We start from the raw sequence: 10,545 nt of genomic DNA, 5'->3' as shown, positions 1-10,545 counted from the left end.
GGCTGGATTCCAGAATGCCGGGATCACACCCTGAGCCAAAGGTAGATGCTTAATGATTGAGCCACCCAGGCGCCCCATAACCTGTGGTTTTTTTTCTCCCAATCCTTAGGGCTTGATGGTTCTCTCAAGTTCTCTGAGCTATTTTATCTTCTTCTGTTCCCAGGTCATTAGGATTTTACCTGTTCTTTTATATCTGGCAAAGAGGCGGGTACACTTGGATTACTACTATAATCTTAATCTTAAATAGAAAAGCCTGATAAATATTTTCCTCCATTATTATCTGAGAGCAAGGTTCCTTCCACAAGGTAGGGCTTGTCCTGACATTACCCCAAATGTGAGTACCTTCAAAGACTCACAGGAAAGCAGTGACCATTTTTTTTTCATCTTATTTCAGTTAGTTCTTTCTTGGGGCCAGCACTGTTTTCTCTTTATTTCACAAAGTTGTGCAGGTACTGATCATAGGTCTTCTTGAGCCCCTCGCTAGGGAGGGCTTCCTACCTGGAGCAGGATGATCATTGTAAGGAACATGTAGAAGCCTCCAAGGGCAAGGGGAAGGAAGCTGCCCTTGGCATCTGGCACATCAAAGGGAGGGTGTTCTTCAAAGGTCCCATTCCAGAGGCGGTGACCTGAGAGCAGGCAAAATCAGAGAGTAAGCAGAATCTTCACTTAATTCTATATTAGTCTAATTAAGGGCTATTATATCAGCACTTTATTTATTCCTGAAAGTGAGTGTGCTTTGGAGGAGCCCATCCTTATTTTGTACAGCCTAGTTCTGTATGTATGTATTCATCTAAAGTGGTCCTTCACATCCCCAACATTTCAATCTCTTGATGGAATTAAAGTCTGTCTCACCAGGAGGAGACTAGCATGGGGATCGCTTACATTTTGATGAAGTCCTGTTATAGAGGGATTGGAAAGAGAAAAGGGGACCCAAGTTCTTTTCAGTTGTGTGGTGGAAAGTGCATGACTGGGGATCTTGATAGACCTGTAAGCTAGCCCCTCTTCTTCCCCCATGCATAAACCCATTCATCCATCTACCCATCCACATTTTCACAATTCATCTATTCGTCCACCCACCCATCCACAGTTCATCCATCCATACACCCACTCACCCATGTCTCTGTTCACCCACTCTTCCCTGCTGCCCCCCCCCCAACATTTGTTAATTCAGGAAGGAATTGGTCTCAGCTCTTGTCTTTGAGGAGGTCCCTAAGTCAGACCAGATGTGAAGGGACAAATCCCACAGTGTGAGAGGTATTATGCAGAGTGTGGAACGCTATGAGAACTCATAGTAACATATTCAAATGCAGAATGAACCCTGTTTCCTTGTCCACAGATGGGGATAAACATTCATCACTTGAGGATTAATAAGGGGAAATGCTATAGAGCTTTCTGAATCCCAGTGTCTCATCTGTCAATTAGTAATAATACCTCCTCTGTGGGGTTACTGTGAAAATAGAGTAACCAAATGTGTATAATGCTCTCAGCCCCAGGATAGGAACTACAGGGAACAAAAAGCATAGGGGATGCTGTCTTGTCCCTAAGATGCTTCTTTGCCCAGGAGGTTGGGCCCAATGCCATTATACGTGGCAGAAGAAAGGAGACTTACAGACATGAGGTTATTTTAAGGTATTATTTTAGAGCAGATAACTCTAGCCTTCAAGGGAGACAGGGAAGTCTGCATGAAGGAGGAGCCCTTGAGAGGTCCTGAAGACCAGGAAGGCTTCAGGTGATCAAAAAGGCCTAGGGAGGGCATTCTGGGCAAAGAAAAAAACCATCATCTTTATGCAGTCCAAGTAAGCACGCAATAGAGAACTCTTGAATGACACTGACTTGAGAGCTTTCACAGCAGGTTCTGTGCTTTAATTAGGCACCATCAGAGGCCTGTCACTGTGTATGAGCAGTGGTTTTCAGACAGCATACAATTCTGCTCCTCCCTGTTACTTTTTCAATTTATTTATTATTTTGGGCAATCTGCCCAGCAGATTCTGGTTTGCCTATACCTTATCTCACTCTGTGACCTTTTAATCATTAACTTCCTTTCTTTGGAGACACAGCTAGATGATCTAAAATGTCCTTTCCAGCTCACACTCTGCCTCAAAAAACCTGTTCAGAAGCAGAGGCAACAAGCAGTTCCTGCAGTGTCTCTGAGGGCATGGAGGTGGCCACAAGCGGATGGCGTTGTTCCCTACTTCACTGGCCCTCTGGGTATTCTCCTCCCAGCTGCGGGCCACCCTCACCTGGAGTGCCATTAGACACATCTGGGAAGCACAGTTAAAAACCCCAGGGTACTCATGAGACTAACTCCCCTCGTCCTCACCATGGTGGCACACAAAATCTCCCTGGGCCCTAGGAGGTCTCATCGTTTCAGACACAATCTTCCAAGAACAGCGATGGGCACAATTTCTGACCAAGGCAAGTAAAGAGCAAACACCATTGTTGCCCACTGGCTTGGGGTCAGCAGGGGGTTCAGGACTTAACATGAATTTTTCCTCTTGATCGTCTCTGAGGACCATCCTTAGAGAAAGTGGATAAGAGCAAGTGTCCCTCTTTGCCTACACTCTGAGAATCAACTTAAATGGCTCAAGTTATTCATGTCTATACCTCCGCAGGTTTCCACACTCAGCAGTTATGGAACGTGGCTGCACACTGGTTCTAATCAGGTCTCCATGCTTGGCTTTGCTCTTGCCACACCGAAAAGCCAAATGCTCCTTTGCATAAAATGATTATCCTTCCTACCTCTGTGCTTTGCTTGTGCTGTTCCTGGGGCTAAGAGTGACTTCTCTCTTTTCACAGTCACCGCCCCCCCATCCTGTCTCTGCCGCCTACCTCCTGTGGTGAATGCCTATTGCATTCCGGGATCAGCTCCATTGACCTCTTCGAGGAAAACTTCCTCCCCCGATGCTCTCATGCTACCAACAGTAGGATGAATAATGGCCTCCACCGATGTCCACATCCTAACATCCTGGCCCCAGCAATATGCTATCTTACATGGCAAAAGGGGCTTTGAGAATGTGATTTAAGTTAAGGGTCTTGAGATGGGGAAGAGTGTCCTTGATTATCCAGGTGGGCCCAGTGATGTAGTTATAAATGTCCTTATAAAAAAGAGGCATAGGGAGATACTACTACAGAAAAAGGAGAAGGAAGTGTGAGCAGAGATTGGAGTAATGCACTTTGAAGAAAGAGGAAGGAGTCATTAGAAGCTCAAAAAGACAAGGGACAGAGTCTCCCCTCAAAGCCTCCAGAAGGAGTGAGCCCTGCTGACCCTTGAACTAATCCAGTAGAATTAATTTTGGACTTCTTACTTCCAGGACTGTAACAGAATAAATGAGTATTGTTTTAAACTGCTAAATTTGTGTTGTCTTTTTATAGCAACAATAGAAAACTGAGATAGTACTTGCATGTATAGGACAGATTATGCCAATTCTGTTCATGTGTTAGACTTCTTCCTGCTAAACTGTGAGGCCTTTAAGAACTAGTCTTCAACCTGATTCATCTTTTTATTTTCTTATGCTAAGAGAGTGCCTGGGTTCAGTAAGTATTTCTTGGAGAAATAAATGATAGATAATATTCCTAATATTTAGAGTACATAATAATTTCAGGTTTTCATAAGCATTTTTTTTAAAGTAATCTCACCCCCAGCATGGGGCTAGAATTCAGGATCCTGAGCTCACGAGTCACACGCTCTACTATCTGAGCTAGCCAGGTGCCCCCACAAGCATTTTTATTTGATTGATATCCTATTAAAATATAGGGTAGGATTTATTTTTTTATTAACTCTAATAGATGAGGAAACTGAGACTCAGCTGAAACAACTTCCCCAAAGAAACAGAAGTTTACTGTGTCTTGTTCCTTCTAGAACATTCCATACCTATAGCTCCAATGAGACACATGAGGAGGAGGAGTCCAATGCAGAAGAAGATGTCTGTGTTCATGCGCCGCTCAATCTTGCTGCGTTTATACCGTGGGCCATTGTTGTTCAGCATGGCTTTTGTCTCATGGCCTTTGAGAGAAAATGAGGTAATAAGTCTTAACTTCTGTTTTCCTCTGGCCTGGATCATATCCTTAGCTCTTCTCACAGGAGCTTACAATAGAAGAGAGACTTCTTCCTCTACATAAATCTTTCCTGCCTCAGGGAGATTGCTGAGAACAGGTGTAGAGGCCTCACACAATTTTTCACACGTGTTTACTGAGCATCACCTCCACACCAGACACTGTGGTACACAATGACAGAGCTACTAAGCTAAGGTTGTACACTGCACAAGAAACACCCCTCATTCAGTTGTTGTTGTAGATTTGTAGGTTTATCATGATACGTTTCTGCAAATGTACAGTAAGCTGTCTAGAGGAAGGGCTATTTTTTTTCTAATTTGCACAAAGGCACTGTTATGGGCTAATGGTAGGATACAGGATGAGACAGATGACTCATATTTTGGTGAAAATATTCAAGAAAACAAATAAATAATTACAGTTAATAATAAGTCCCATGAAATAAACAATGGGCTGATAAGTAAGAGATGGTGTTACAGAACATGGTCAGGGAAGGCTTCTCAGAGGAGGTGACATATAAGGGACATCTGAAAGGAGAGAAAAGAGTTGGGAGAACATGGTTTTGGGCTTAGGCAACAGTACATGCCAAGGTCCTGTGGCAGGACAGTGCCTGAGGCCAATAGTTTTCATTCTTGCCTCTTTGCCTCAGGTGTTGGTGTTGCTTGTGTAAGAGTGGTAGGGGCCAAAAGCCTCCACTACAGCATTGGCCTTGAGCTGCTCTACGCTTATCCTGGAGTTCTGCATAAAATTTTGTTCAAAGCGAGGACAACAGAACTTGAAAACTACCAATCTCATCCAATCACCCTTGTTCCAGTTGGAGACTGGGGACCAAAGAGTAGAAAGGACCTGCCCAAATGGAAAGAACCAGGACATCAGAGCCATACTGAGAACCCAGGATTCTGATTCCCACTCTTTCTCCTACCAATTCATGGTACCCAGGCCACACAACTAAGAGCTGAGAGCCAAGCTAAGATTTTGTCTTTAGACAGAGCCTGTCCTTTGGGGCTGCTAAACTTAACCACCATGCTGTACTTCACAGCAAATTAAAAAAACACCACATAGTTGCTGTGCAAAATTAAAGAAAACCAATATATCAACTCCAGCAGTAAATGGCTTTAATGCTCTTTAGCTGGTTGCCTTGTGGATTTAAAGTGGCAACAAAACAGTAGGAGTGAGCAAACGCTGGGCTTATTAATCAGACTCAAGTTGCTGTAGTTGTGAGGGGGGGTTTCCACAGTAATGAGCATAGGCTGACTGCACTGGTGGCTTCGTGCCCTTCCCACCTGCTTCAGGCTTGCCTCACGTCAGGGGTCCTCAGACCTCCCTCCTTACCCACCTTCTCCTCACCTTCTGAAATCCCTCTGTTCTTTTGATAAATGTTGGGCTCACAGGGAATGCAGTATGGTGTAATGGTTGGAATGTGGGGTCTAGAGTCAGAGCTTGATTCTGTAGACTTGACATTAGGTTATAAGGAATTAATCTCGGGAGACAAATGATCTTGGGTGAATTAATCCTTTTGTACCTCACTCAATTCCTCATCTGCAGAATGAGAGATAATAGTTGTGTGTGTGTGTTTGGGGCAGAAGAGTGAATTAATATGCATGAAGTACCTAAATTACTTCCTTACACACAGTAGGGGCTCAATAGATGTTTGCTGTGAGGAGCACACACCTTTATGTTGGATCTCTTCCTTCTGGGAGGCTCACTTTGACCTTTTTGGGCCTTAGACGCTGAGGTGCTCCTATTTTGTTTATCCATATTTTCAGAGGAGAGAATGTGACTCTAGACAAGTTGTTCTCAACCAAGGGTGATTTTACTCCCCAGGGGACATCCGGCAACGTATTGAGAAATTTTGCGTTGTCATATCCTAATGGCATCTTGAGGCCAGGGATGCTGCTAAACATTCTACAGGACAGCCCCCAACCACAAAGAACAATCTAGAACAAAATGTCAATAGTACCAAGGTTGAGAACCCCTTGCCCTAGATAACTATACTAAAACAATTAGTGCCATTTTTGTTCACACTTTTTGAGAACCTAATATGTGCCAGGCACTGTGTTAGGCTCCTTTCACAGACAATGTTATTTGACCCTGATAACCCTACAAGGTGAGAAGTATTAGACCCTTGTGTTGAAAGCTTAACCAACACACTCAGGAACATGCAGCCAGCCAGTAGATTTCACCCCCAGGCAGCCTGACTCCTCAGAGTCATGATTTACTCTCTCCCAAATCTGCCTCCTCATTTACCATGCTCATCACTCACTCAGAGTTTCGTTTCTGATCAGGCAGAGAAGCAAACTCCAAGCCCATGTGGGATTTTTTGCTGGGGTGGGGATTTCTTCAGAGTTTATCTTTAGTAGGTCTACCAGATAGCATTGAACTTCATTGCCAAAGACCCTTGAAAAGAGTCACCTGAACTGACAAACACAATTCCCCTCCACCAAGTTAGGGAAAGCTAGCTAGACTGGGACATTATCTTTTTAAAAACCTGTTTTTCTTTGCCAGTTTCAAAAAGTGAATCTTCAGGTAGATTGATGTTTAAATTCTCTGCCATATCCATCAAAAGTGGGGTTCTATGAATTCCAAATCAAATCAAAGAAAATAACAAACAAAATATTTCAAGATGTCCTAGTGAGTGGGACACCCAGGAAAACATAATCTGGGGTCTTCCAGTGAAGGTAGACACTCCAGGGAGACTGTTTTCTCTGCAGAGGAAGAAGTCTGCAGTTGTTGATGCAACAGCTGAAATTTATTGAGCACCAACCGAGTGCTGGGCGCTGGGTACTGGATATATAGCAGCAGTCCCAAGACGGCCCTCTAAGACTACAGATTCTTTGTAAAAAGGCTGCTTTTTTTTTCCCATTGGAATGCAAAATCAAAGTGGAAAGGAGAGCTAGAGCACCACAAAATGAATAAGTAATACACACATAACTGCTGAAGCAACAACGAAAACCCAAGGAGTGCTCACTGTGTTAGACATAATCTGTTTCACGTGTTGGGTCATTTGATCCTCAGGAGTACATTGTGAGACTGAGCCAAATGTTCTTCCCATTTGCATAGGTGAGGAAATGGAAGCACCATTTTCACAAAAAGGTGGAGTTGTTAAGTTGGGTGAGATTATTCCTCAGGCTCAAGAAAGCACTCTTCATCTTGCCTTTAGTTAGTGTCACAAAACCACCAGAGGAGAACGAGCACGAATCCCTCTTTCTGTTCAGATGAGTGACGTCAGCTTGGAATCTAGTATATCTCTTGCGAACCAAGGAAGCTGCTGTGATTCTAGTCTCACTTTGCTTAGCTGAGAAATGGGAAGTTTCTTGTAGCCCTCAGAACATTCCCACTGACTGAAGGTGGATTTGGAGGGGATGGAAGAGGGAGGGGAAGGGGAAGGCACAACATAAATCAATGACCTGCATAGATGACGATGCCAACAGCCACCTCGGTGTTTCTGATGGTGCAGCCTCGAAGCAGAAGGCTCTCACTGCCAAAGCCAGTCCTCGTCTGGTCAGGATGCTCCCTGGGGATGAAGAAATACCGGGAGCGGTTAGGTGGCCTCTTCACGCTGTCACTGGTTGCATCACAGAATTAGAAGTGGTGAGTTGAGCACGATCCCTCTCCTCCCTCTTTTTCAGAAGTGGAATGGGCATTATTAACTCGGCATCTGGTCTCCAGGTTCAAGTACAACCTTCATTGCTCCTGGGAGGCCTGGTGGGGGCTGGACCTTTAAAGGGAATTATCCATCTCTATGGAAATCATCAAAGTCAGAGCTCTGCTGAAAAAGCATTGGCTTCAGTTTTCTCACTCAGAATGGTTTAGTGTGGGGGAAGTGGCTTCTGGCCCTACAAGACGGTGCTGTGTTGCCTCAGGCAGCGTTCCCATGCTCACTCTCACCTGGCCGCTGGGAGCAGACCGCAGAGTCTGACTGTGCAAGTCTGCGGAAGCCACCGACTGTGCCCCCCTCACACTGTGAGATGGCAAGCCTCCTCTTTTTGGGAGCTACATCTCTGACTTACTCTCTCCTGTGCCACCCTCCTCTTGCTCCGTCTCTCGTGAAGTAAATAGACCTCGCGGGGGGGACGGTAGCCTTCTGTGCCATGGGTGGGAGGCAGCTCCTGAAAGCCGAGAAGTTTTTTTCCCTGCTCTAGCCTCAGGGGCATTTGCAGTTTTCCACCTCACACCAGAAACTTCTGAGGCCAACCAACACCCGTTATTACCTGGGGTCTGGCCCTCACTGGATGCTGATGCCCTTCCTTTGGTATATTTGGGACATTTAAATTTAAATATAACTTGCTGAAAGCCTTAGGGAGAACAAAAAGAATAACAATCTGAACCTTAGTGCTTTTGTCTTTTTAGTTCTTCAATACTTCATTTTTCTAGGTCTGGCGATAATTGTTTTCCATTCACACACTCAGTTAATCATCATGACAACCTTGGGAAACAGGTTATGTTACCTACCCACTTTATGGACATGGAAACTGAGGCAAGTTCATAGAGCTAGTACATGGCAGAATGGGGATTCNATATAACTTGCCGAAAGCCTTAGGGAGAACAAAAAGAATAACAATCTGAACCTTAGGGCTTTTGTCTTTTTAGTTCTTCAATACTTCATTTTTCTAGGTCTGGCGATAATTGTTTTCCATTCACAGTTAATCATCATGACAACCTTGGGAAACAGGTTATGTTACCTACCCACTTTATGGACATGGAAACTGAGGCAAGTTCATAGAGCTAGTACATGGCAGAATGGGGATTCGAGTCCACAAAGTCTGGCCCCAGAAGCTATACTGCAACTCAATGTGCCTTTTCATACCAATTATTCCTTACTGTGGTTATAAACTAAGTTTACTTGTATCATTTTATTTGATTCTTCCTACTCCTGGGAAGTTAGAAGGGTGATTATCATCCTCATGAAAAAGAGGAAGCCCAGAGAGGGTGAGAGATTTTTCTGAGGCTGCACACCTAATACATGGGAAATCCTAGGACTCGGGGACTCAGGCCACAGACAGCAGCCCTCATGCAGTTTCACACTAGGGTTCCCAAAATAGTGCCCCATTAACTTGCACTGAATTCGAGTCCTTTCCATTTGAATTCTTTTGACTCTATCAAGAGAATGTCTGACAGCTGACTTGGGATGAACCAAATCCACCAACCTCAGGCACAAGGGGTGGCCTCTTTGCTGGGGCAGGCGGCAAGTTCTACCTGAACAGATGCCTGCAACGAACGCTCCTCTTTGCCAGGAGCTTGGGCCCTGCGCCGCCTGTCTCTGTCTGTGCTGTTGTGCATTTTAAAATAATTTGTGTTTAAAAGCCTTATTTATCTTGTATTGTTCTTTTTTTTTTTTAAAGATTTTATTTATTCATTTGACAGAGAGAGACAGCCAGCGAGAGAGGGAACACAAGCAGGGGAGTGGGAGAGGAAGAAGCAGGCTCCCAGTGGAGGAGCCTGATGTGGGGCTCGATCCCGGAATGGTGGGATCACCCCCTGAGCCGAAGGCAGACCCTTAATGACTGTGCCACCCAGGCGCCCCATCTTGTATTGTTCTTATCCTTTCCCCTCTCATATTGTTCCTCGGGACATCGCATAGAGGCCAGAGAAAATGTGGGTGGAGAGAAACCACAGACGTCTGCCTTCCAAGAAGACTACTTATGCCTTATTCCAGACCCGACTGGGCAAGAAGTGCCTTACCAAGCTGAGCTCTGTTCTGCACAATGATGCAAAACATGCCAGGGCTCAAGTGGAAAGACCTGGATTCAAGCCCTGGTACTGTCTGGTATCTATTGTACACCTTTGGGTCTATCTGGAAAGTCTTAGATCATCTGGAAAATGAGGATAATAGTCACATCCCCATCTGGAAAATGGGAATCCTAATAGTCAGATAGAGATGATGTTCTGTTAAGTACTCTAGAAACTGTGAAAGCGCTGAATGAGGGCATGTTTCTCATCGTTACCATCACTCTTTTTTGGTCTGTCTTTGCATTAAGACCAGTGGTCTGATGTGGGAGCAGAATTACAGCCAAATTCTCAGGCCAAGCTAAAGCTGAGGCGTACTAGTGACACTTTCGACTAGAGCTCCGCCACCAGCCAGCTGTGCGCCAGGTGCTGTGCTATGGGCTCTCTATGGGATAAACTACTTAATTCGTAGAAAACACAAGTCCCACGATGTGGACCTTATAATCTTTGTTTTACAGGTATGAAAACCAGGGACCAGAGAGGTTAATGAATTTCCTCAAGGTCACACTTGAATTGTAAGTGATAAAGTGATAAAACTTGAATTCAAACCCAGGTCTGTCAAACTCAAAAGTCCCTGTTCTTACCTGCAACACCAACCTCAGTGAAATCTTGCCTTTCCCGAATCAGAGTGTGGTCATGATTTTGATGCTATTTCACCAGAGGTTTAAAAAAAAAATTAGTAAATTTAACCCTACAAGATAATTAACTGCCACTCTGGCCAAAAAAAAAAAAAAAAAAAAAAAAAAAAAAAAAAAATTTTCCTTCCCA

General features: G+C 44.4%; 1 protein-coding gene across 1 annotated transcript in view; it reads right to left on the bottom strand.

Moving 5' to 3' along the window:
• Nucleotides 1-10,545, bottom strand: part of ATP10B (ATPase phospholipid transporting 10B (putative)) — a 273,096-nt gene that overhangs the window by 78,464 nt on the left and 184,087 nt on the right. Inside the window, 3 exon segments of the mRNA XM_019795040.2 lie at nucleotides 499-626; nucleotides 3,872-4,003; nucleotides 7,458-7,564. Of these exon segments, the coding sequence (XP_019650599.2) occupies nucleotides 499-626; nucleotides 3,872-4,003; nucleotides 7,458-7,564 (367 nt within the window).

This window comes from Ailuropoda melanoleuca, chromosome 3, assembly GCF_002007445.2.
Source record: "Ailuropoda melanoleuca isolate Jingjing chromosome 3, ASM200744v2, whole genome shotgun sequence".
Classification (NCBI taxonomy): domain Eukaryota; kingdom Metazoa; phylum Chordata; class Mammalia; order Carnivora; family Ursidae; genus Ailuropoda; species Ailuropoda melanoleuca.
The sequence above is the reverse complement of the archived record's forward strand: the minus strand, read 5'-3'. Positions and strand labels throughout refer to the sequence as shown.